Source organism: Aspergillus melleus (genome assembly GCF_016097325.1).
Source record: "Aspergillus melleus strain CBS 546.65 chromosome Unknown contig1, whole genome shotgun sequence".
NCBI lineage: Eukaryota > Fungi > Ascomycota > Eurotiomycetes > Eurotiales > Aspergillaceae > Aspergillus > Aspergillus melleus.
This window is the reverse complement of record NW_025763370.1, coordinates 1,563,253-1,588,079: the sequence shown is the minus strand read 5'-3', so window position 1 is coordinate 1,588,079 and position 24,827 is coordinate 1,563,253. Positions and strand designations below refer to the sequence as shown.

General features: G+C 54.0%; 11 protein-coding genes across 11 annotated transcripts; 7 read left to right on the top strand and 4 right to left on the bottom strand.

Annotated features, from left to right (window-relative positions):
* Nucleotides 1-168: 168 nt before the first annotated feature.
* LDX57_000616 (arabinogalactan endo-1,4-beta-galactosidase) lies at nt 169-1,280 on the top strand (the record flags this gene model as incomplete). Its single annotated transcript, XM_046082264.1, has 2 exons — nt 169-492; nt 552-1,280. The coding sequence occupies 2 exons, from the start codon at nt 169-171 to the stop codon at nt 1,278-1,280; spliced, it is 1,053 nt and encodes a 350-aa protein (XP_045938221.1).
* Nucleotides 1,281-3,210: 1,930 nt separating this feature from the next.
* crzA (putative C2H2 transcription factor Crz1) lies at nt 3,211-5,590 on the top strand (the record flags this gene model as incomplete). Its single annotated transcript, XM_046082263.1, has 2 exons — nt 3,211-4,522; nt 4,587-5,590. The coding sequence occupies 2 exons, from the start codon at nt 3,211-3,213 to the stop codon at nt 5,588-5,590; spliced, it is 2,316 nt and encodes a 771-aa protein (XP_045938220.1).
* A 1,061-nt stretch (nt 5,591-6,651) lies between these two features.
* ALG11 (alpha-1,2-mannosyltransferase ALG11) lies at nt 6,652-8,490 on the bottom strand (the record flags this gene model as incomplete). Its single annotated transcript, XM_046082262.1, has 3 exons — nt 6,652-7,836; nt 7,903-8,038; nt 8,144-8,490. 3 exons carry the CDS (start codon nt 8,488-8,490, stop codon nt 6,652-6,654), a joined length of 1,668 nt encoding a protein of 555 aa, XP_045938219.1.
* Nucleotides 8,491-8,935: 445 nt separating this feature from the next.
* LDX57_000613 (putative mitochondrial export translocase Oxa2) lies at nt 8,936-9,901 on the top strand (the record flags this gene model as incomplete). The annotated part of the gene is made up of 1 exon (XM_046082261.1): nt 8,936-9,901. One exon carries the CDS (start codon nt 8,936-8,938, stop codon nt 9,899-9,901), a length of 966 nt encoding a protein of 321 aa, XP_045938218.1.
* Nucleotides 9,902-10,109: 208 nt separating this feature from the next.
* On the bottom strand, nt 10,110-11,276 carry LDX57_000612 (uncharacterized protein; the record flags this gene model as incomplete). Its single annotated transcript, XM_046082260.1, has 1 exon — nt 10,110-11,276. The coding sequence occupies one exon, from the start codon at nt 11,274-11,276 to the stop codon at nt 10,110-10,112; it is 1,167 nt and encodes a 388-aa protein (XP_045938217.1).
* A 1,430-nt stretch (nt 11,277-12,706) lies between these two features.
* Nucleotides 12,707-14,617, bottom strand: ptcF (type 2C protein phosphatase ptcF). The gene is made up of 2 exons (XM_046082259.1): nt 13,857-14,617; nt 12,707-13,801 (listed from the first exon to the last, which is right to left on the bottom strand). The coding sequence occupies exons 1-2, from the start codon at nt 14,543-14,545 to the stop codon at nt 12,781-12,783; spliced, it is 1,710 nt and encodes a 569-aa protein (XP_045938216.1). The 5' UTR covers nt 14,546-14,617; the 3' UTR covers nt 12,707-12,780.
* A 148-nt stretch (nt 14,618-14,765) lies between these two features.
* On the top strand, nt 14,766-17,508 carry LDX57_000610 (transcriptional repressor TCF25 family protein). Its single transcript, XM_046082258.1, has one exon. It carries the CDS (start codon nt 14,879-14,881, stop codon nt 17,126-17,128), a length of 2,250 nt encoding a protein of 749 aa, XP_045938215.1. The 5' UTR covers nt 14,766-14,878; the 3' UTR covers nt 17,129-17,508.
* Nucleotides 17,509-17,712: 204 nt separating this feature from the next.
* LDX57_000609 (PQ-loop repeat-containing protein) lies at nt 17,713-19,078 on the top strand (the record flags this gene model as incomplete). Its single annotated transcript, XM_046082257.1, has 5 exons — nt 17,713-17,835; nt 17,942-18,534; nt 18,661-18,710; nt 18,799-18,857; nt 18,932-19,078. 5 exons carry the CDS (start codon nt 17,713-17,715, stop codon nt 19,076-19,078), a joined length of 972 nt encoding a protein of 323 aa, XP_045938214.1.
* A 733-nt stretch (nt 19,079-19,811) lies between these two features.
* Nucleotides 19,812-20,543, bottom strand: rpp1 (ribosomal protein P1; the record flags this gene model as incomplete). Its single annotated transcript, XM_046082256.1, has 4 exons — nt 19,812-19,858; nt 19,930-20,059; nt 20,170-20,247; nt 20,475-20,543. 4 exons carry the CDS (start codon nt 20,541-20,543, stop codon nt 19,812-19,814), a joined length of 324 nt encoding a protein of 107 aa, XP_045938213.1.
* A 465-nt stretch (nt 20,544-21,008) lies between these two features.
* On the top strand, nt 21,009-22,808 carry LDX57_000607 (uncharacterized protein; the record flags this gene model as incomplete). Its single annotated transcript, XM_046082255.1, has 8 exons — nt 21,009-21,228; nt 21,320-21,401; nt 21,479-21,503; nt 21,565-21,843; nt 21,902-22,068; nt 22,128-22,341; nt 22,403-22,588; nt 22,650-22,808. 8 exons carry the CDS (start codon nt 21,009-21,011, stop codon nt 22,806-22,808), a joined length of 1,332 nt encoding a protein of 443 aa, XP_045938212.1.
* Nucleotides 22,809-23,265: 457 nt separating this feature from the next.
* LDX57_000606 (iron-containing alcohol dehydrogenase) lies at nt 23,266-24,769 on the top strand (the record flags this gene model as incomplete). Its single annotated transcript, XM_046082254.1, has 3 exons — nt 23,266-23,607; nt 23,774-24,286; nt 24,395-24,769. 3 exons carry the CDS (start codon nt 23,266-23,268, stop codon nt 24,767-24,769), a joined length of 1,230 nt encoding a protein of 409 aa, XP_045938211.1.
* Nucleotides 24,770-24,827: the final 58 nt, after the last annotated feature.

The window sequence follows — 24,827 nt, the reverse complement described above, 5'->3', positions numbered from 1 at the left end:
CGGTATATTCGGAGAAACTCATCTTGACCATGAACGCATTAAATTTGAGACGAAGTACTCCCTATCCTCTCTCCCTTTTTCTTTTTCTGTAGCCTGGCGCTGTTTCCTCTTCGTTTCTATTCTCTTTTTCAATCGACAATTCAGGCTCGAGCCTGAATCTCCGCCAAAATGCTCTTCTCTCTCCTCCTCTCCTCCCTTCCTCTTCTCACCTCCGCCGCCCTCACCTATCGGGGCGCGGATATTTCGTCTCTCCTGGTGGAGGAAAAGGCAGGGATTGCCTACAAGAACCTGAATGGCGAGACGCAGCCCCTGGAGGAGATCCTCGCGGATAATGGTGTCAATTCGATTCGACAGCGTCTGTGGGTGAACCCCAGCGACGGCGAATACGACTTGGACTACAACATCGAGCTTGCCAAACGAGTCAAGGCAGCCGGGATGTCGATTTATCTGGACTTGCACTACAGTGACACATGGGCCGATCCTAAGAACCAGGTACGTCGATCGCTTTCCTTTCCTGTGGCGATCGTCGCAGCTGACAGACGATATCCTAGGACGCACCCTCCGGTTGGTCCACCACGGACATCGGCGCGCTCGCAGGGCAGGTGTACAACTACACGCTCGAAGTGTGCAACACGTTTGCGGACAACAACATCGATCTCGAGATCGTGTCGATCGGCAACGAGATCCGCAACGGCCTGCTCTGGCCGCTAGGCGGGACCAGCAGCTATGACAACATCGCGCAGCTGCTGCACTCGGGCGCCTGGGGCGTCAAGGACTCGAAGCAGGCGACGACGCCCAAGATCCTGATCCACCTCGACAACGGCTGGGACTGGGGCTCGCAGAAGTACTTCTACGACACGGTGCTGGACGCCGGCACGCTCGTCTCGTCGGACTTCGACCTCATCGGCGTGTCGTACTACCCCTTCTACAACGAGGACGCCACCCTGTCGTCCCTGAAGACCAGCCTGGGCAACCTGCAGTCGACCTACTCCAAGGACGTGCTGGTGGTCGAGACCAACTGGCCCGAGTCCTGCCCTGACCCGGAATTCGCCTTCCCGTCCGATCTGACCTCGATCCCCTTCTCCGTGGCCGGGCAGAAAACGTTCGTGCAGCAGGTGGCCGACACGGTGGCGGGTGTCACCGGGGGTGCCGGTCTGTACTACTGGGAACCCGCGTGGGTGGACAATGCAGGATTGGGATCTAGCTGCCACGACAACTTGATGGTGGACTACGACAACGACCAGGTGCGGGAGAGCGTGACGGTGTTTGGAGATATCTAGATCCGTAGATCTGGAGGGAGGAAATTGTATGTACAGTAGTATAGGACTTGTGAACATTAATCAGGATGTATTATGGAGTACTTATTTCATCTTACTTGTACCTATAGAGGAACACTGCATAACCATAACCATAACGGAACCCTACATTTCCCTAGACCTGTTTAGCCAGAACCTAAGAGATTCAAGATTCTCGATAACTCAAGCTTATAGAAAAAAAAAACCCGACCCTTGCCCGTGCTCGGACCGATAAGTATTGGTGGCATCCAGACGACCCATGGAAAAGTGACGATTTTCAGCTGAGGTGGCTGTGTAGCGAAAGCTACGGGCGAGTCCACCTTCGGTCAAGAAGGCGGCCGATCAGGGCAACGAACCTACCCGGAGAATATTTAATAAGGGGGTCAGGCTGACAGTCTATTCCCGGAATCGCAATGATATTCAGCCTCGATTTTGACCGGGGAGTAGAACTGGAGTCGCGTGTACCGAGTTACGGAGTAGACTTTTAGGGCACGGTGCAGCCAGCCAGGCAACCATCGTTGAGAAATTAGTAAATCATCATACTAAGTTAGTTATCTGGATATGGAAGTCGTTCGGTTCTATTATTAAATTGACCTGGGATCCCCGTATGTGCATCGTTATCGGAGTAGTGGGAGGTGGTACCAATGGATAGAATTGACTTCATGATGGCTATGCTATGTATGCACGCTGCAGGCACGAGGGGGGAGCTGAACAGCTGAACAGGTCGAGATGTTTGTTCTCCCTGCCCAGTTGGAATTACTACATTAACCAAATAATTGAGATCAACGACGCAAGCTAATTGAAGGAGGGACCGTGACAGGTCAACCGTCACATTCCCCAGCTCATCTAACGTGACAAAAGGATCTGAGACGGGGGGGTGAGATCCTTAATCAATCATAACCTTCTAAACTAGTCAGTAGTTACAACGAGAATCCTAGAGCCGCAATGCACTTTGTATGGAGAATTGGAAATGACAAGATGCACTGTACTCCAGAGTTAAAAATCTCCCTACCAGGGGATCTCGTATTTCGGAATTTCCTCTTCTGAACCAGACTACCTTAGTTCAGTCAATAATAGTAATGTCAGCTCTTCTTGCCTGGGTTCGTATTTGACTGTATTCTCGAGAGGCATTCCACGGATGGGCTCTGACAGTGACGGAGAGAATTATCATAGTAATAAGTCATCCAGAACGGAGGGCGATGAATAAGAAATAAATCGAGTCTTGAAATACCGCGGGCTGCCTGAACGGCCTGAATCGCCGGGCAGCAATCGATGGTTACCAAACATACACTTTGTAGTTACCGTACTTTCTTCCTCTGCTTCTTCTTCCTTTTCAACTTCCTCCTTCTTTCTTTTCATCCCTCATTTTATCATTTCCATCCATCGCTCCTCCTTTGTCCCCTTGACCCATCGTCAACTCCCCATCAGTCAATTCCCACCCTCCTGGAGGGGAGAATGTAAAACCTCCTCCCCCCGGTCCCGATCGCTGATACCGTGCGCCACGAGGCTGAATCGCAAGGTGCACTTCGGACTCCCCCTTCCTCTCCTCCTTCCTCCTCTCTCTCTCTCCTCTTTCTTTCTTTCTCACCTTCTCATTCCCTGTCAGCTTGCAGATGGTTGTCTTGTCCTTCTTTCCCCCCTTTTAGGGCTGGCACTAATTGATTTAATTAAGTCATTCCTTGCCTGAAATCACACCCTGCGCCCTGCCAACCCATCTATCTATTTGTGATCTTCCCAATCACAATCGCTGCCCCTCCCACTTCCAGCTTCTTCCCTTTCCACCGCCCTCTTCTGTCGCTCTCCCCCCCACCCGCCGTTGCTTGCTGGCGCGACCGTTCGATCAATCAATCTCTCGTCTGCAACGTCCTTTGTCCTGCCTCGCCGAGTATCTATTCTGGGATACAACTCGCTCGCGATGGCTTCACACGAGGACTCGAGCCAATCTCCGGCGGGAGTTAAAAACCGCAGCGTCAGCCCGTCCGCTCATCTTCATCATCCCCAACAGCAGCCTTACAACGCTCACCCCTCCGTTGGCCTAACTTTGGACCCCTCTGTCGCTGTGCCCTCTTTCCACAATCATCCCAGCTCCAGCTCCCCAAGCGCCGACTCCTACACCTACAGCACCGGCGGCTATCTTTCCCCGCCTGGCGCACCGTCCTTAGCCCCGCCGGATCAGACCTTCTCCCACGGCCTGCAGCTGCCGCAGTCCTTCGAACCGGGCTTGGTCAACCAATTTGATCAGTCCTCCGGCATCTCGCTGCAACAGCACCCGCAATCACAACAGTCGACCGAGGAGAACTTCTCCAACCTCTTGAACTCCGATCCCGCCGGGTTCGACTTCTCCGTCTACCAGAACCACAGTCCGAACAGCACGACCGCTCCCGAGTACGACTCCTCCCTCATGCTGGACCCCCAGATGCACGGGCAGCCGCGACCGGTCAGCCAGGGCGTAAACCCCGCCGATCTCGTGGGCCAGATCTCGTCGCCCCATCCCTCGGCGTCTCCGCAGATGTCCCCGCAAGAGCAGCATGCGCACCACTCCTCTCCGAGCCCCATATCTCCCCTGAGCTCGACGGCCGGCACCTTTTACACTCCGCAGCACTCTCGCCACACCTCCTTGGATCCTGCGTCGGCAAACTACCTGACCGGCGGCTCGCACGCCGATTGGCAGGCCGTCATGGGCAATGCGGCCTTCCAGGGCCACCGACGCGCTCCGTCCGAGGTCTCCGAGGTTTCCTCCGCCGCCCATTCGCCGTATATGTCCCAGCACGATACGTTTGACGCCGTCGATAATAATCCCTCCCCGCTGTTGGCGCCGCAGAACGACCCCGGCCTCTACGAGAATGCACTGGCCATCGAGTCCTTTACGCTGTCCGAGCATCAGCAGCACCAGCAGCAGCATGCTTTCAGTCCGGCCCACAGCCCTTATATATCCCCGCAGTTGATGCCCCAGCAGGGGCCGGAGATGATTCCGAACATCCCATATATCTCCCCGCCGGTAGAGAATCCGCAGTACGCCACTCCTTCGGTCAATGACGTGTATAACAATGGTCCGGATGGCCCGGTCATGTCGCAGGGGATGCCTTTGGGCCAGGATATCGGACAAGCGTCCCAGATGGCGCCTCCGTCTATCAACGTGGAATTGGCACCGCCCTCGAGGAACCCCATTTTCCCCCAGTCCAAGCCAGCAGCAGACCTGGACTCGTTGAGTCCGCCTCCTTCCATGCGTATGGACCCTTTCCTTTTCTATTCTCCATGCGTCGAACGCAACCATGCTAACTCACCTAATAGGCTCTCGCGTGCGCAGTAAGTCTGACCCGTACGCCCATCCCGCCTCCCGCTCTCGGAGCCCCGCGACCACGACGAGTAGCCTGGAGCCTTTGGCTCCTTCATCGCCCCGATCGCTGTCGCCCTTTGATTCCGTGGGTCGCCAACCGCAAAGCAACCCCAGTTCGCGCGATCCGTCTCCCTCGCGATCTCGTCGGCTGTCCACATCATCCATTGACAGCCGCAACTACATCCTCGGCCTTGCTGATCCGCAGCGGCCCGGGGCGAATCCGAATGACTCGAAGCGTGTCCAGAAGCATCCCGCCACGTTCCAGTGTACCCTCTGCCCCAAGCGCTTCACTCGAGCCTATAATCTACGGTCTCACCTGCGCACCCACACAGACGAGCGGCCATTCGTCTGCACCGTTTGCGGGAAAGCCTTTGCCCGGCAACACGATCGTAAGCGACACGAAGGGCTGCATTCGGGCGAGAAAAAATTCGTCTGCCGGGGAGAGCTGTCCCGCGGCGGACAATGGGGATGCGGGCGCCGATTTGCCCGGGCCGACGCGTTGGGCCGCCATTTCCGATCAGAAGCCGGTCGCATTTGTATCAAGCCGTTGCTGGATGAAGAGTCTCACGAGCGTTCGATGATTGATCAACAGCAGTCATCGCATGCCGGTCACTTGCAGCCAATCCCGCCGCCTCTCATGGTGTCGGGAATGGATGGTCAGCATGCCAGCAGTTTCGTTCTTCCTGCTGCGTTGCTCGCCCAGTATCCCGCACTCCAAACACTCCAGTGGGACCAAATCCCGGCTTCAGCGGACGATCCGAGTGATATTGGAGGTCGCAGCAGCTTTGACGCCAGCTCCGGTGGCGAATTTGGCTTCGAAGACGACGAATCGGCTATGAGCAGTGTCTCTGGCATGAGTGGGGGGTACAGCCCTCAAGAAAATATGTACGGTGTCAATAACCAGATGTTGGGAGTCAACTCTGGGGAAAATTACGCCAACACGGAATGGAGAGAATGACATTGAGTCGTTTCTGCTCCTGTTTGATTTTAAATTTCTTTTGTTTTTCTTACTTCCCCCCCTTTTTTTGCTCATCGTTTCCCCTTCTGTCTGTTATGGACGCTGTTTCTTCATCTTCATCTCATTCATGTGGCCACCAGGTAGGTACTGATATTCTTTACCTTGGGGTTTTGGGAACCGTATCTTGTGTCGGTTGCGGTTTTGTCGTGGGTTTTGTTCATTCAATAGAGGAATATTGGCGTTGAGATATAGGCTGGTGCACAGGAATCACCCAGATCACGGCGGGTTGACATTCTCTATCGACCGTTCTATTTTCTTTTTCTTCTTGTTGTTTCCCTTTTTCATCTAACATCATCGCGAACATTTTGTTTATTCGTCTGCCTACCTACCATTTGTTTTGATTCCCCCTTGGTCCGCAAGGGCTGCGGACCGTCGTTATGTGGCTGAGTTTTTATACCTAGGGACACCGTCTGCTTTCTGATGCAGAGGTTCCTAGATCGGGTAACTTACTCTTATTTTGATTTAACTTGGATTTTCTTTTCCTGCTTGCTGCCTGCTGCTTATCTTTCTCTCTTTCTGGATATCAAAGTAGTTCCTGCAATCAGATTGCGGCTCCGAATATGATGTAGCCTATGCAACACAACAGGACAGTCCCGCAATGCCAGATCTCGAGAATTTCGACATTCAACCCCATTCTTTCTTCTATTGGGGTCAAGAATAAATAGGCTCCTACGTATTTCCCACCTGCTATAAGTCCGGCGCAGTCAGATCTAAGAACCAAGCCAATCTAGCTAAGACAATGCAAAAAGGTAACGGGGGGTATACGAAACAGCAAAGGGGGTAGGCAAACGCTTATTTCACGCAAACTGACAATAACGGCTGAGTCTAGAGTCTAGACCTACAAAGAAAAACGATGATAGAGTTGACAATTGTAGTACAAGGTCTACGAATTCCCTTTTCCGAGCTCTTTGAAAAATATAATAAGCAAACCATGTCATACCGGATATGGACGTATGGTGTGTTTTTGTTTTTTTTTTTTGTGTTTTAATAACCCACCCATCTCACCGCGCTTGCATCCGGACCAGTTTTCCGATCTCACCGATCCACTTGGTTCCGAATTCTTCCTCGGTGAAGCGCAGGGCGGACTTGCGGGCTCGCAGACGCATCGCGATCTTCTCCTCCTCGGGCAGAGCCAGGGCGGCTTCGAAGGCGGCGGCGAACTCGTCCTCGGTGGAGGCGCGGAAGCCCGTGGCGCCGTCGCCTAGGTCGACGACGATGTCCTCGCGCGGACCGCCGGAGTCGTGCACCACGCTGATTAGGCCGGCGGCTTGGTACTCGACGACGCAGATGCCGAAGTGCTCGCTCCACATGGCGTTGACGCCGATGGAGGCGGTGCCCAGGTGCGATAAGATGGTGGGCCAGCTGGCGTCGCAGAGGAACTCGGTCTGGTCGCGGATGCGCAGCTCGTGCGCCAGCAGCCGGAGGTTATAGATGTGGGTTTCATCGGGGCTGGCGTGGCGGACGGAGCCGATGAGGACCAGTTTCGGCGGCGGTTGCGAGGCCGGCGTCGCGGGATTCTTGCCGCGCTCTTCGAGGAAGCGCGCGAACGAGCGCAGGACGAGCGGGTGGTTCTTCTCGGGTCGGAACTGCGCGATGTAGAGGATGACCGGGCTGCGCTGTTGCTCGGTCTCAGCGTTGACGGCGATGGTCGACTCGAGCTCCGAGACGGCGGTGGGGGGGAAGACAACGGTAGGGTCTTGATAGAGGTTGGTGCGCCGCGAGGGGCCCCAGATCGTGCGGATGTGCGCCGACGTCCACGAGGAATTGCACATGACAACATCCACGTGGCCACCAACCCAGCCGTAGAGACGAGCGAACGCGAGCCAGTATTTCCGCTTGATCTGGCCCCTTAGGCCCTTGCCAGCCCCGGCGTTGACGCCTTGAATTCCGGTGGCGTCGTCCAGGGATTGCAGCATGTCGGTGGATATCGTGGGATAGTGGACGTACGCGCCAGTGGGGACGGACGGGAACAACAGCTTGGACAAGGCCAGGGTGAAGGCGTAACCCATCGTATCGACAAAGATGTCGGGGACCAGGAGGGTAAACGCATCGTAGGCCACAACTAGCGACCCGAGGGATTGGCCCAGCAAAGTCATGTGGGGATACATGCTGCTCTGGACATATTTGCGGGTGGTGAGATACATCAACACCACCGTCGGGGCGTGCAGTTGAATATTGAACCGGCTCTGAGGCAAAGGAAGATGGGGTTAGAGAGGCCAACTTTCGTCGCAGCGGCAAGACCCCAAACTTACTTGGACCTTCTCCAACATAGTAGTCTTGTTGACTTCATGATCTCCGGTATATATGGCGCAAGTAGCTCTGGGCCATCGCTTCTGGGTAGCTCTCACAGCTTCCCAAAGAACACGCTCTCCGCCTCCGCCTGCGTTACTGTTTCGCCGCCAACAGGGTTAGCAGTGTTTCTATCACCCACATTCCGTTCAATTTGAAACAACCCGATGGGACGGGAAAATAGGTAAATGGTGTCAGACATACCAAAAAGGGTGGAAGAAGCCAATAATCCCAGCCCAGTCCTCATCGCGGCCGGATTGTTTACTGCCAGCTGTCCCGGAACTGGAGCTGGAGGAATCGACCTTTTCCCAATCTTCATCTTCTCCCGAACCGCCGGACGACGGCTTCGACCGTCTGGCCTGAAACTCCTCGTCCTCGATACGGACCCGCGAGAGGACCAGTTCTCTCCGAGACTTGGTGCGCTTCTGGATGACCCAACCGACACCGCGGAGTACGAAGCGGAGAAGACTCAAGGGGAGCTGCGGGACTAGGACGCAGGTGGCCAGGAGGGCGAGGACGGTGATCAGGGATTTCAGTAGAAACAACATCATGGTCGAATACAGGTTTAGAATAACATCCGAACGTCCAGACGACGGATGGTGGAAAGCAGCGAAAGAAGCGGCGGAGAAATGCAATCTTTCCACCTGGCGAATTTCCCGCCTTCTTTTGGGGGGGGGGGGCGTGACTCGTTATCGATAACGGTATGGTATGTATGGTATCATCGGTATGGATGTATGGCATTGAGCACGTGATGTGCCTATCTATACACGTGACTATCACGTGGACACTTGTTGTTTTGCAGATTTCCATTCGCTGCTGCCGGAGGAGAGAGAGCTCCTTAGTGTTGGTGTCAATTATTCTTTTTCTTTCGCATATATTGATCTTTTCTTTCTATAATATTCATCCTATCGTTTGTTTATAGTATACTATTCAATTGAGCCGTGCAAAGTCCACACAGCTACTATCATGAGATCGTTTCATAGCTCACTCCGCTCGATGCGGAGGACTGCTTTCCAGCAACAACAGGTCCGCCACTTTCACCCTACTGGGTCGAGGCCTTTTATCGCCGAGGCTCTTAGCGTCTCATCTGGGTTCATCTATGCTATCCATTCTGTCACCGGTCTCCCTTGGGCGGTATCCCTCCCATTGACGGCATTGGTGGTGCGGACGACTGTCGCCATGCCGTTGCAAATCTACACCAAGATTCAAGCTCGGAGAGAGCGTGACACGATTCCTCTTCTTCACGCCTGGCGCGAGTACTACCAGAAGGACCTGAGAAAGCGCAAATCATCCGGCCAGCTCGCACTCCCTGGAGGCGCCAGGACGGAAGTGCTAAAAGCCATGGCGACGAAACAGCGAGCCTTGCACAAGCGCTGGAATGTCGCTCGGTTCTGGAAGCCCTTGAACTTCCTGCAGATCCCGATCTGGCTCTCCATCATGGAAAGCATCCGAGCTATGTCGGGCAGCACGAGCGGGCTGGTTCCCTACCTTCTTACCTTCCTGGAGTCGCCTGAGGCAAGCGCCGCTCTGAAAGGGGCTGTGGAGCCCTCTCTGGCTACTGAGGGCGCGCTGTGGTTCCCGGACCTGATGGCGGGTGACCCGACGGGCATTCTTCCGGCCGTGATGACCGCCTCGATTATTCTCAACATCCGGACCGGCTGGAAGGCCCCGGCCCTTTCCGAATTGTCGGACCTCCCGCGCCTGGAGCTGGCGAAGAAGCTGTCGGTGAAAGGCCTCAGAGCATTCATTCAAATTCTCGCGCTGAACGTCGGTCTATCGTCTTATTATCATCAATTGCCTACGGCGCTTATGCTCTATTGGATCACTAGTACGAACACTGCCACGTTGCAGACCTATCTTCTGGACAAGTACATGATCTTCAACCAGCCCCTGAAGCCTTGGAGACAAATGCATATTGCGTACACGTTGCCAAATGAACAATCGCCCGAGAAATCAAAATAAACATATCTTTTCTCTTGTCTTCTTACCCAGTCATCTCCATTGCAATTCGGTGTGGCAAAGACAAAAGAGAGATATGTTTCATCGAGCATTAAAAAAAGGGTTTCAAAAGAGAGGAGAAACAGTCAAAGAGATACACAACCGAACATTCATTACCAGCTATGTGTCATAATCATTGTCTGCTTGGTCGCAAAGTCATTTTGGGGGCAAGTCATGGTCTGACATTGGCAAGTCGACGTGGAGCCCAGCTCAAGAAGCGTTTACGTCGCCGCACTTGTCTCTGCAGGTCCGAAGAAGTCAGGTCTAGATAGGGAATTTGGGCCATGCGCAGACGGATGAATTCGGGGCAGATAGGGTGTGGGAAAAGCCATCCATAGTCGTGGATGAATGTGCTTGGGGACAGGCCCAGATACAGAGCCAGATATGCATCGTCCCTGCAATCCCAGTCGGCCGGTCCAAAGCTGGGGCATACGGGCTCTCTGTACTCAAAATTGCTGGGGTCTTCTTGCTCTACCTCCAATTCCTGGAAGCCTCCGCGGATCTCCGCATGGTCAATACCAGCCTCATAGATAATGCCTCTCGCCAAAGCTCGCTGCATGGAGTGGGTCTCGCCCGGGAAATACGTTTGCAGATAAGTGAGTTGTCTGAAGGCGTTCACGCCACTCAGCCTGTCGGCAACAAAAGATTCCTGGATGGGTGGGTTGAAGTCAAAGGCCACCTGAAGGTGCTCGGCGATGTCGACGACGGTCCCGCGACAGGCCCAAAGGTAGTAATCATGGTGAAGTTCCCATCCGACCGGCCAAGTGTCGCGGCTCGGTTCATTGTCCAGGTGGACCGGGGGAACTGCAACTTGCTCCGCCCTGCGCTCCTCGCGCTCTCGAGGCGTCAGAGGTGGGCTCCTTCTGCCGCCCATCGAGTGCTGCTGCCATTGGCGCGTTTGTATGAATGGGTCCCGCTGGAAGACTTCTGGAGGCAAGCCGTACAATTGACGATTGTACATCGACCTGACAATTAGTTCGTCGGGCGGGCTCGGCGGGCGCTCATTCTGCCTCGGCAGGGGCGTCGGCATTGAACTCGGACGCTCTGTTGTTCGGCCGCCGATAATCAGCCAATCTATGAAGCGGCTCAGGTTCTCGACTTGCTCCTGCGTTCGACCTTGCTCGCGCCAATTAGTTGCACGGGCCACTATGTCTACGCCATTGACGATGATCATGCCGTTGTGCTCAGTGATTCCATATAGGTTGCGCCGCGGTCTAGGGGCATGGATGCTCCGCACAGTGGCCGATCCGTCTGGAGTACCCGGCCGACTGGAAGCATTCTCACTGCGGTCGCCTTCGTCACCGTGACTGCCCGTAGAACGGGTCGGAGTAGCCGGCATGGTTGACCGCGGCTTCTGTTTATCGTCAACAACCGCAGATGACAACCCAGCCAAACAAATTCCTGCTTATTGCGGTCAGCTTCTGCTAGAAGCTCTTGTTGCAGATGGTGAAAGGGCTACCGATTGAAGTCGACCGAGAACTTACCCGAAGGATCGAATGACAAGTACAGTAATGAGGTGCATGCGACGGGATTTTTGGGCGCCTGAAGCTTTGTCTTAATGAGAGTCGGAGAGAAAGTCTCAGTCTGATTACAAAGACAGAGACAGAGCCTCCCCTCTAGATGAGGGCGGAAGTAAGCAGGCAATCAGGGGCCTAGCTCAATGCAAAACAAGAAAGAGCATGCTGAATTATGAATGTAAAGAAGGTCCAGACAGGTGAGGGTGAGAACAAAGCGAGCGAAACAGTTTAGGACTTGGGTGAGGAGATGAGTGCGGGAAGGAGAAGAAAAAGTGAGGGGGAGATTCCATTTTCTTTGATCTTTCCTGTCTTGGTCAACGATGCGATCAGTGGTGCGATCAATTTCATTTGCTTCACCAAATCAAGCCGGCTGGGCTAACGCAACGTTGCGATTTGTGGTAGCGTTCACTGGCACGTCAACAATGCACCTTTCTTCATTTCTTGTGACTCGGTTTTCTCCGAGCTCTTCTTATGTTGCTTTGCTTTCTCTCTGGTTGTGACTGGTGGGCTTTGTGGCCTTGTTTGGATTTCTATGGCTTCTTGTATATATATTTGTATGGTGGTTGAGTTGTAAGAGTACTGTGTAAATTTATCATATTTGGTGTCCTTGCTTGATTCTCCATTACTCTTGTAATATCATAGCACAAAACCTGAAGTCTCGTTGGAAAGTCGATAAATGTAGTTTACAGAGTAGACAAAGATCTCCCAGGGCAGTGAGCCTCACGTGAGGATATTCACGGGTTTCACGTGACATGTGAATGAACCCTTCCCTATTTTTTTTTTCTTTCTCCTGTTATTTTGGGAGGAAGAGAGTATAGTAGTCAAAGCGTACATGTATTCCATCAGGAGTGAGAGGGGGAGAAATGGTATGACAGAATAAACAACAACGATCATTTTCGGAACAAGCATGCTTGTTTTATTTATGCAATACAGCACAGTGCCATCCCAGGGCTTTAGCAGTGAAACGCCAGCTCTCACCAAATAGATATCCTTGACCATAGGGTAATGCAACAGGGAAGAACATAAAATGACATGAAAAGAGGGCGTGGTAGAACCTCTTTCAAAATAGAGAATCAATCAATCAATCAAACAGTCTTAACGCCGGCAAAGATAAAAGGTTGTGGTTGTAAGGTAGGCAAGGGGTCTGTCTGTCTGTCTATCAAAGCTTGGCCTTGACATTTTCCTCCGATGCGCTGGCTTCCTCGTTGATCGCAATGCTGCGGTTGTCAGGGCCATCGCCAAAGAAAATGACCTCTACGGTTACGTCGTCCCTGATGATAAAGTTAGTTATTGGTCTTTCCCCACAAGTGTGTACAAAAGGGAGACTTACCGATATCTGCGGGAATACGGGCTGGGAAGGGTCAAGAGAGCGCAAACCATGTCCTTGTCTTTACCGCCCATGGCGTTTCGGACAAGGTGAGTGGCGGCATTGTTATCCTCGACGGTGAACCGACTGGCGGCACCCGCAATATCGTATTGTTGCTGACGGATAGGGCGGCGCTGGCCATCAGTGCCTGCCTCCTTCGACGCTTCCACGGGAAGTTGCTTGTTCTCAAATCCCAACCAACTCGGCAGCCAGCTCTTGTTGCTACCGTTCGCGGCTCCAGATCTCTGCTGCTCAATCCACTCTCCTACAAGACCGACGACTTCTTCGTTGCTCAGCATCTCCCAGAGACCGTCGGTAGCGAGGACAACGAAATCACCATTGCCGGGTTCAACCTTGGTGGTCGTGATGATAGGTTCGGCAGTAACGTAAGGAGGGGTTTTCAGAAGAGGGTGGGGGGTCCTTCCGAAGAACTGTCGCTTGATCTTTTCCTGAGTCTCTTTGCTCCACTTGTAGAACGCATCGCCGAAGGAACGGCTCGGTTCCAACTGGCCGAGGATCCTCCCGTTTCGCACGACATTCGGTTCACCAGGATGTTCCTCCCGTAGGCGCTTCATCTCGGACGGAGTGCCGCCGGTCTGGTCCTCGGAGAGGGCGGTTGCCGACCACTTTCCGTTCGAAGCACGACGGCCCAAAACCGCTCTAGAATCTCCAGCGACGGCCACCTTCAGATCCTTGGACTGCGAGTCGTAGAAAGCAAGTAGAGCGCAGGAACCTGACAGGGCGGGGGCAAGCATCTCCGCCGCAACTCGCCGCGAGTTGGACTTGAGAACCTTGTCGACGCTGTTGTGCACGATATCGTTGTCCAGTCGAACAAATCCCTGCTTGATGGCAGCATCCACAGCACTGGACGTCGGAGATAGCAGTGAAGGGTCGGTCGCAGCAGCTTTGTAGGTAGAGTTTAATTCACGGGCAACGTAAGAGATGAGAACGTTGCGCAGCTTCGCCGAAGTTGTCCAGCCCCTGAACAAGATTGAGTTAGACGAGTCATTCCCCGAAGATTAGTTGAGTAACTTACGAGTGGCCGTCAAATACAGCCCAGAACATCCAATCACTGTTGGCGTCGCCTTCCTTGGCCGCCGCGACCGTAGAAGGAACCTCGACGACCTTCTCGGCATGGTCGTCTTCAATAGGTGAGTTGCTGGGAACCTGAACCACGTCGTAACGGACAACGCCCTTGCCACGGTTCACCAAATACGACTCCTCATTCTTCCTCAGCTTCTGGGTGGCTTGTTCCGGCGTCAGCATCTCGAGCACGCGGCGGTCGGAGTCGTCTGTTTGTTTGAATAGAGGCTGTTCTCCCGAGAGGGTTGCGGTATAGAATTGATCATTATCGACAAGAAGCGCTCGGCGGGTTGACTCTGGGAGGTCCTCAGCATGTGCAGTCGACGTCGTAATTGAACGTAGCTGCGAGGACGAGGTGGCGTTCAAGCCTGCCACCGGGATGGGCTGCGAGGTGTTGCCTTGATAAGCGTACCAGGCCCCGGAAGCCACCACGGTCGAGATCACGGCAATAGAGAAGTTTCGAATATGCATGGAGGACTGCAAGGATGCAGGAATGAAGGGTGGATGTTTACCAGCGGAGGAAGGACGGAGGCCGAACGGCCGGCTGCTAGAGAACGAGACGGCGCACGGTTTCCTAGTGACGACCTTCCGTACTGGTGCACGACGAGCAGTACGGAAAGCCTGGAGAGCCGCACCTCGCATTTAGGCGGCTGAAGACGCGAGGGTAATAAATGGGGAGGAGGAGGATATCCAGCGACGCTGGAGAGGAAGAGGGATGGAAGAAGACCGGCCGTCCTTCTCTCCGGGGAATTCATGCGGAGGTCAGCGGAGTCCAGGCACTCAGGCATCAACGTCAGGTGACGCCATAGCGTACACAATACGGTACGGACGGTAAATACCATGGTCCCGCACTAAACCCAAACAGGCTGTGTCGTCATTCCCCGCGGATCGAAGATTCTCTGGAGGTTTTACTCTTTCTTTTACTCGACCCAAACCTCCTCTATCCCTTTCGCGCACACCCTTTCCCTATCCCGAATGTCCTCCCGCGCAATTCGCAAGCTGCAAAAGCTGCGCGACCAAGAGTTGCAGCAAGCAGAGCAAGAAGACCGTGACTCAAGCGAAGATGAGCCGGTAGCACGGCCATCAAAGCCAAAGTTGAACGCCTTTGATCTCCTCAATGCGGCTGATGATGACGATAACGACGACAACGACGATGAACAAGTCTCCGAGGAAGAGGCTCCAGAACCCGTCACTCAGCCGGTGAAAAGCGAGCCCGCTCCTCCGAAACCCGCCGATTATAAGAAGAAGAAAAAGCAGAACAAGAAGAAGAAGGCATCCCCGAAAGCTGCGCAGGGTGAGCAGGCTGGCGCCAAATCAAAGGGCGCAGAGCTGGATGAAATTGATCGAGCCTTGAAAGAATTGGCAGTCGACCCCAATCAGCCTACGTCCGCGCCCGCAAACACCAGCGCTGCCTCGACACAGGCCGCACGCGATGCTGCATTCGCAAAGACACCGGAGGATCTACTGGCCATTGAACCCAAGGCTCTCAATGCAAACAATGAAATGCGCAAGTTGTTTGGCAACGTGGTGTTGGAGAATTTCGATCAGCCTCAGGATTCTGGCACCGGCCGTAGGAGAGACCGGAACCGGGAAACCATCGATCTTGGACAGGCGCTCACGGGTAGATATAGTCCTGCCAGTCGAGGACAGAGCTTAGCCGGTGTCACGCTACGACGGAATGTTCTGATGCAAGGCAAGGATGAGTGGCCCCGCGCGCCGAGTGGAGGGCTAGGAATGGAGTTAGCCGAGAAATTGGATACCGGAGCTACGGTCTATCGGATTGTTTACAATGCTTCGTATGAAGATATTCAGCGGCAGTTTGACATTTGTGTGGAGTCGATGGACCCTCAGAGGATGATCGCCCTGTTGCAATACAATCCGTACCATATCTCAACCCTTCTTCAGGTGTCAGAGATTGCCAAGCATCAGGGTGATCACGCAGTCTCCGCCGACCTACTTGAGCGGGCTCTTTTCAACATTGGACGTTCGGCTCACTCAACCTTCAACACCCGTCTCAAGGAAGGTCAGGCCAAGTTGGACTTCTTACACGGAGAAAACCGCGAGCTATGGCTGGTTGGTTGGCGCTACATCGCTAATCTAGGAATGAAAGGGACTTGGCGGACTGCGTACGAATGGGCGAAGCTCCTGCTGAGTCTAAACGCCAGCGATCCTTATTGTATCCGGCTTTTGATCGATAGTTTGGCCCTTCGGGGTCGGGAGTATTCCCACTTCGTTGAGCTCTGCACGCAAACGCGATTGAGCAAGGATTGGTCATCGCTGCCAAACATTCAGTGCTCCCTGGCGCTGGCCTACCTCCGACTCAACAAACCCAAGGAATGCCGGGAGCAGCTGCGCCGGGCCATGTCACGCTACCCGTGGGTGTTCTGCAAGCTGGCCCAGGAGCTGGATATTCAGCCCATGCCGAAAAGAATCTGGGGCAAGATGCCCCCCACCGATGCTCACGAATTGTTTACGGAACTCTACATCGCGCGAGCCAAGGATCTTTGGAACACTCCAGAGGCCGTCTCCCTTATCGTAGAGGTCGCAGACACTTTGGGCGAAGAGGAGGAACCGGTGGAGCCGCCGGAGATCACTCTTGACATCGCTCGCCACGTCGTCCTTTCCGACATTCCTCGTGTTACGACTCACCTCCCGGGGCGTTTTGTCTCCGGGCGGATATCGGCATCCGACCCCCTGCCCCCCTATGATTCGGAGGCTTTCCGCCAACAGTCCGATCCCACGCCGTCATATCTGTCTCAGGTACCGGAGGTTGGCCGGCCCCAATGGCTTCGCGATCTCCTAGACCAACTCAACAATGGTGGACTACATTTTCCCTTCCAAGGAGGTGGGGGTGAGGGTGAGGACGAAGGCGAAGGCGAAGCGGCCGGCGATGCCCCATATAGTCCGGACGAAAATCCAGAAAATCAACCAACCCACCAACACCCACCGGCCGACGATGTGCCGCGTTTGGAGTCCTGGATCTTTGGCACTGGCATGTTCGTTCTAGAAGAATTCCTTCGCCAGTATGGAGTGGACCGTGGGAACTGGGGGGACGTGGTGGACTACTCCCCACTAACCGAGTATGTGGATGCCCTGGCTGTCCTCCCGCCAGACAGTCGCCCGAGGATGTTCGAAGGCATTCAGGTGGCCTTGGGTGACTTGGTGTTGGACATGCTGCAAGACGAGCTCCAGCTGCTGCAGTATGAAGAAGAGGAAGAGGTTTGATTCTAGCTCTGGATACCCCGTGCAGTGAAGTTGTACAGAAAACTTGTTTTGAAATCGAAGTCCAAAAGGGGGTCCAACGAAAACAACTAGTCTTTACTCCGTAGAAGCATAGAACATTCTAAATTTCCACTCCGCCCGCGAGTCTACGGAGTACACCGAGTATAGAAGGTCGGCTGAGCTGCCATGCAAACGCAAACCCATCACCATCCGAATAGCAGCCACGACCGATCTAATGACTCAAAGCCAAAGGACAAAGAAAAGGGGTTCCCATGGAAAAGAATGAAAGAATCTTGATCTCCGAATCCCCTTTTTGCGGCTTAGTCAAACATTCGCAGCGAACGGCTCCACCCGTCATCGCGACGAGCTAAACGGAACTAAATCAACTGATTAATTAACTAATCCTCTTCCATGATTCGCTTTCATTCTTCTTATCAGACCATCGTGAAAAAACCGCCAACCCCCTCCTTCGACGGTTTCAAGTTTCTGCGCCATCAAAATCGACTGTTGTGAATTGTATTTCGACCTGCGCTATCGCCATAGAGAATCCCATGAGAAATTGAGAATTGCGTCATTCGAATCCAACAATGTCCGCTCTCTGGACCCAAGTCAGCGGTTCATCGGCCGCAGAGACGGTACCGTTGACGCCGCGCGAGGCAGCATCGGGTCTGCTGGGCTCGATTTCTCTCACCTGTTGGATCTTTCTACTGGTATGTGGGAAACCGCTGCTGTTGCGCTCGGCCTGCGCAGGAGAAAATGCTGGTCGAGATAAGATCCTCATCCCTATTGACACACATGACCCCCTCTCTTTCCTAGGTGCCCCAACTCATAGAGAACTACCGCAACGGTAACGCCGAAGCCATCTCCTTTCTGTTCCTGTTCGTTTGGTTCGTCGGCGACGTGGCCAACCTGATCGGAGGCGTCTGGGCCGGGCTGGTCCCCGTCATCATCGCCATCGCCGTGTACTTCTGCATCGCGGACGGGGTGCTCATCACGCAATGTCTGTACTACAAGGCGCGGAACGCCAACCCCTACGCCCTCAACCGTCGCCGATCCTCCGTCGAGACCCCGGACCCGACGACCCCCTTGCTAGGCCGGCGCTTCAGCGACAACCTGCCGGATAATGCGACGGGACGTCGTCGCTCATGGACGGCGCAGCAACAGCAGCAGCAGGCCAACGGCGCCGACGGGACACTGGCTAAGATCGTCGAGGAGAACGACACCGGTCGCAACGCTTGGTTCAAGAATTTCAGCAGCGTGTTGGCTATCTGCGTGATCGGGATGGCTGGGTGGACGGTCGCGTGGCAGTCGGGGGTCTGGAAACCTGCTCCTCAGGAGAACCACGGCGGGGTCGATATGGCAGCCGGAGCGCAGCTGGTGGGCTATTTCAGCGCGATCTGCTATCTCGGGTGAGTCACCGGTCCTGGGTTTATATGGAGTTGGCGCACGCGCAACGAATGTACCATGGGATGACTGGACACTCTCAGCAGACAAAATTGGAATAAAGTGCTGACCTGAGTGATAAATAAAAACAGTGCGCGTCTCCCACAGATCTACAAGAACTACTGTGACAAATCATGCGAGGGTATGTGATGTGATTACCTATGCAGGTTACGGACGCAAGGCAGCAAAGGAAATCCAACACGAGATCGCTAACCCGATGATCTTGATAGGCTTGTCTCTCTTGTTCTTTATTCTATCTCTCATGGGAAACCTGACTTACGGTGCCGGGGTATGCTTCCTCCAACAACTTGGACTGATTCGCGACCGCAGTGACTCCAGACTAATCGATGATTTTTTGTATAGATTCTGTGCCACTCTACCGAGAGAAACTACGTCATCACCAATGTCCCCTGGCTGATTGGGTCTCTGGGAACGATGGTAGAAGACATCGCGATTTTCATACAATTTCGGCTCTACGCCGCGGCCGACTCGACCGCTGCGGTGGTATAACAGCACAACTACTAGGGCTGACTGTTTCCTTTTTTGTGTTTGATGTAAAATCCCACACGCTAACAGGTTAGCGCGTTTGGACGTGATTTGCGCGCAGCTTATCGATTGTTCTTGCTTTATCTTTTTATTTGGCGCTTGACTATAAAAAAGTTGATTGGATTTCGGAGCCTGACCTTTTGGAGCTTTACTTGCGACTTCTCAAAAAAAAGTTGGACGGTTGGGAATAGGCGTGGCGTCGTTGCTTTGACTTACATGTGTTTTTTTCTTTAATATAGATTCTACCTCTGCCCCAGACAGGAAGCTTTTATAGTGATACAGAAAATGCAGACGGAAACCTTTTGTTCATGGTCGCATGACAGACATGGCATGAGAGCTGGGCACCTTATAGCTCGAAACTAGCTAAAACTCGAAACATATCATACAGAGAGTCGAAGACGGCCAACGGGATCTCGCCTCCGGCCATCGATATGTATGCAACTAATTCCTGATTTTCCTGCGAGCCAGAATCTTATCGTCATCCGGACCAGTACCTCTGTCACGACGAAACCCATCATGCAAGCCCAGCGCCCAGTCCCACCGGATGTCCTTGTCCGTGTATTCTTCTTTTTAGTTTTCCCTTTTGGTTCATCATGCAGTCGCGCAGTATCGGGTACAAGGAAAGCGAAGGGGAAATTTCGATAGGAAAGAAACGAGGAATAAAGGAAAAACAGAAAAGCCGAACGTATTAGGACGCTTAGTCGAAGAGACCGAAGCCCATGTCCTCGTCGGACTCCTCCTTCTCTGTAAAGCCAATGCGTTAGTCTCTGCATCACTCCGGCGGCACAAGCCCGGGTCCATCGAGTGTTTCTTACCCTCCTCCTTCTTCTCCTCAGCAGCCTCAGCGGGGGCAGCGGCGGCACCACCGGCGGCGGGGGCGGCAGCAGCGGGACCAGCGGAGCCAATGTTGGTCAGGAGGTCCTTGATGTCCTTGCCCTCAAGAGCCTATAGATACCCAAAGCGTAAGCAGCCGATCGCATTTCCAAGTCATTCGATATTCGCAAGATGTGTCGATCACTCCGTGCGTCGAAAAATCATTCCGGAATGTAGTTTACCTTGGCGAAGATGGAGGTCCAGATGGGCTCAATCTCGGGAACCTTGGCGGCACCGATGAGGGTCTGGAGCTTGTCGGCCTGTATAAATCCAAAAGATGATCAATTAGCCTGACATGTTTCGAGATGCACCACTCGTATTTCCCAGATTCCGTGCGCAGATTCTTTCCACCACCCCTCCATCGCATTCCTTGCAGCGTCGCGACCAGTATCCAAAGCGTTTCGTCCTCCTCCTCAGAATCGCCACTCATGTATGTCCACTACCACCAATATCTCCGGGGAAAATCAGATCCAGGGTTAATACGTACGGTCACCTCGACACCGTCATCGGCGAGGATGAGGGCCGCGTAGGAGCAAGCGAGCTCAGCAGTAGACATGATGGTCGACGGGGTGAGGGTTGACTGAGGACTGGAGTGTCGAGAGGGATGCAGATTAAGAGAAGAGAAGGGAAGAGGAGGTCTTTTTTTCTGTCGTGGAGAGTCAATTGGCCGCTTCGCCCAGAGCGGAAGGAATGTTGTGTGTGGCGCCGCGTGACCTCGCTTAGGGCTGCCCCGATCGGGATTAGTCTGGACGTGCTCCCGTGACTACGCGCTAGTCCGCATCGGGCCCGGTCGCTGCTCGATGCCATCATCGCCTGATCGCCCCGTCGCTTGCGTCGCTGCCGATTGCTCTCTTTCTTCTTCCTTCGTTTCTTTCGTTCTCCCGAGTCTTGTATACTACCTCCTCTCCGCGGATTGATATTCTTTATAATTCTTTCATATTACTATCTTTCCTCAACCTCGTTTCGACTCTTCTAGTGATTTCCTCCTCCTCCCCTCCCCTCCTGCCCCCTCTCCGGCGTCATGGATTCCCCCGCCGTCCCCGCTCCGCTGGATCCGCACGAACAGCCGATTCTCGACCGGTTGCTGCACACTCGCGATGCCCTTATATTAATCAAACAAGACAAGTCCTCATATATCAAATCTCGCGATGTACTCCCTTTATACGAAGAAGTGATTGGGGAAGTGGAGAAGCTCAATGCCGTGCGGAAAGAAGGAGACCGCCGGCTGTCACATAACCGACGTTAGCATCCGACTGGGCCTCTTGCGCGTGAACGTGAACTTTTCTCGGGAATATTAGGCTGACTGCGACTGTTCTGAATCCGACTATATAGTGGACTACGTCTTGGACGACTGTTTCCAATTGATTTCCCTGCTGTTCCTGACGGTGGGGCGAAACAACGAAGCTCCCGCAGTGTATGTGGACTGTCTCCGATCTCCCCGCGGCATACTCTCTCCAACCCGAGGCTAACGATCGGTCGGTGGAAACATAGTTACTCCCTTGCGACCACTGTGCAAGTATGTCCGACCCTGTTCCGCTCGCAGATGATCTTGTGATTCTAATGTGTACTCTTCGTAGCGATTGCTTGACCACCTTGAAGAGGCCGGTTTCTACAGCTCAAAAGACCTGGACTCGATCACCAAAACACTGGCCAACATGACCGAGACCATTGAACGCTGTCGCGACGCATATTCACCGGCGCTCCTCACCCTCCTAGAGCGACGTTTGGAGAAATGCCAGCGGCTATTGACGAAGCTGCGGAGCGGTCTGTCCGCTTTGAGTCCCGACCTCGCGTCAACACATGAGACTCTTGTGTCCATTCTGCGATCTACCTCCGCTGTCAATACTCGGTCTAAGGTATGCCTTGCTCTTTGGTTGAGCATCGGACTCAGGCAGATCATTGACGGGATTATAGTTCTCCGCGACGGAAGTCAACGGACTTCGGAACCAGCTGAAGAAGATCGAGGGCACGATGAAAGACGGCAATTTCGTGGGTCCCGACGGATCTGTGCTTAACGGCCAGGACGGACCGAAGCGCCTGATGGAGCGCTGCTGGCGATGGACGGAAATCGTCCTCGAACGGTAGGGAATGATGCATTTCGAAGACCCTATTAGAACCTGCCAAGGCTAATGCGACTCAGGGAGGGAAAAATCGACGATCGATTCCAAGAGCAATACGAGCGTCTGTTGGATATTCGCAACCAGTTGGACCGCTTGTCGGTGACGCAGGCGTGGTCGCTACGTGAGACCGATCTCTTTGGTTACCAGCGCAAACTCGATCGGATTGACGAGGCGCGCATCAACGGCAACTTCGTGGATGCACAAGGGCAGCCGGCAGATATCCATGCACAGAGGGTAGGCATTATTCATCCGTGAGACTTCTGGTTGTGGCTCGTGAACTGACCGACCCGTCTAGACGCTGTTGTATCTGATCCGGAGAAGCTACGGATACATTTATGCGCTGCTGATCTCGTCGGAGCCCGTGTCGGAGGCATTACTGCCGGTTTACAACCAGCTACAAACCCTGCGGCGATGTCTGCTCGAGGTCAAAGAGTCCGGCGGTGTGTCGAACTCGCGCGAGCTCTACCCCTACAGCATGAAGGTGGGTCCCCGTACCAGGTTCCCCAGGCCTACCACTACATTGGGTCGCTAACCTGTAGTAGCTCAACTCGATCGATAACATGCGAGTCGATGGCAAATTCTACGTAGGAAGTGATATCCCCGAAGGACAAGGAAGTGTCAACGCGTTGCTGGCGGAATGCTACGACATTGTTTGGGAGCTGCGGGCGGCCGTGGTAGATGAGGACGAGGGCGGTTCATAGGTTACTTCAAAATCTGGACGATCTCCTCATGATCCTTTGACTTTCACTTTTCTTTTACTCTTCAAACTATGTATTTAATGGCACTGGTAAGGAAGATCTATCGGTGACCCATCTGCCTGGAACAGGGATTCGAGAGGACGGAGGCATTCTCTGCAGGCTTTATGAATCGGGAAGGGATGACCTACCGGAAGGCGTTTCTGGTGTTCAATAATAAGAATGGATCTGAAGATGAGTTCATGCATGCCCTGACTCTGATGACAAGAAATTCCACTCCTCTCCGCTCCGCTCCACCGGCCCCACATCCCCACATGGAAACAAGCGCCGATGATTTCATTCTTCGCTCCCACATCATCCATCGGAGTATATCTTCCCCCTCCATCCTCTCTTCATACACATCCATCAATACACTCCCTTTTCTTTACATCTAGTACCCCAAGAGAAAGTCCTAGGGGTTAGAATGGAAACCGTTCGCGCCGCCTTTTCCGACCGCTCGCGGCCCATCCTCTCCTACGGGATCCCCTTCCCCGCCGCCGCCGCCCACCACGTGCAAGAAACCTTCCATGCCGAGCGCGTCTACGTGATTTGCTCGAGGTCACTGGCGCGCAACACCGACGTGCTGGATCGGATGCGTCAGGCCCTGGGACCCGACAGGCTCGTCGGCGTCCGCGTCGGCATGCAGAGTCATACCCTGTGGTCCGAGGTGTTGGAGATCGTGCATGATGTGCGCCGTGTACAGGCGGACCTTCTGATTACTGTTGGAGGGGGCAGTTTGACAGATGGGGCGAAGGTTATTGCTTTGGTATGTTCTCTCTCTCTCTCTCTCCGTTACCCTCTGTCTCTTCCTTTCCCTTTTTCTCTTTCCCTCAATCAATCTATTAAGCAATGGCAAACAAAACAAACAAAACAAAAATCCATCAACACCCACCCACTAGATTGACTGAGAACTGACCATAAACAAACTTCAGGCCCTCGCCAACTCCGTCTCCACCACATCCGACCTCTCCACCCTCGCCGTGGGACCCGACCAGCGCCTCGATATCCATGCGCCCCAGATCCCCATCATCTCCGTTCCGACGTCTCTATCCGCCGGCGAATACTCGAACTTCGCCGGCGCCACGGACGACGCCTCGAAGCGGAAGCACGCATTTCAGGCCCCGCTGAAAGGCCCGGAGCTGATCATCCTCGACCCGGCGCTGACGACCACCACGCCGGAGCGGATCTGGTTGAGCACGGGCGTGCGTGCCGTCGACCACTGCGTCGAGACGTACGTGGCCGTGTCGGAGTCGACGAGTGAGAAGACTGATGCCCTGGCCCGTCATGCCCTGAGCCTGCTCGTGCCGTCGCTGCTGCGGTGTAAGCGTGATCCGGGCGATTTGGAGGCTCGCTTGTCGTGCCAGTTGGGGTCCGTGGATGCTATGGCGGCGTGCACGAGTGGGGAGGCGGTGCAGTTGGGTGCTAGTCATGGGATTGGTCATCAGGTGTGTATTCTCTCTCTTCCTCTTTCTCTCAGAAGCCCCCTTTCCCTCCTCCCGAACCCTTTGTCTCTTATATGAAGAGGACCAAGATGCTAATTTCCTTTGCAAAAGCTCGGTCCCCTCGGCGTCGGCCACGGCGAAACAAGCTGCATTCTCCTCCCAGCCGTATGCAAGTACAACGCCACGCACAACGCCAACAACGAGCGCCAGGACCGTCTGCGTCGTTTCCTAGTCGAAGACCCCACGGTGGCGGGATCCCTGAAGGATCACGGCGTCGACGGCCAGCAGGCCAATCTGGCCGACGTGTTGGACGTGGTGATCCGTGAGTTGGGAATGCCACGCTCGCTGAAAGAGGTCGGGGTGGGAGCCGAGCAGCTCGATACGCTGGCGGCTAACAGTTTGCATGACCACTGGTGTCAGACGAACCCTGTGCCGTTGACCAAGAAGGAGCAGGTGCTGGACATCTTGAGCTTGGTGGTGGGCTAATACAGAGAGAGAACTGCAGTAAGGATATGTATGTATGTCAGAGTAGCAGCAGTAGCGC

What these genes read in the sequence shown, in the direction of transcription:
- ptcF (XM_046082259.1), bottom strand. Translation starts at nt 14,545, where the DNA reads ATGCGAGGTGCGGCTCTCCAGGCTTTCCGTACTGCTCGTCGTGCACCA. An exon ending in GCTGTATTTGACGGCCACTC is followed by an intron (nt 13,802 to 13,856) that starts GTAAGTTACTCA and finishes AATCTTGTTCAG; the next exon opens with GGGCTGGACAACTTCGGCGA.
- LDX57_000610 (XM_046082258.1), top strand. Translation starts at nt 14,879, where the DNA reads ATGTCCTCCCGCGCAATTCGCAAGCTGCAAAAGCTGCGCGACCAAGAG.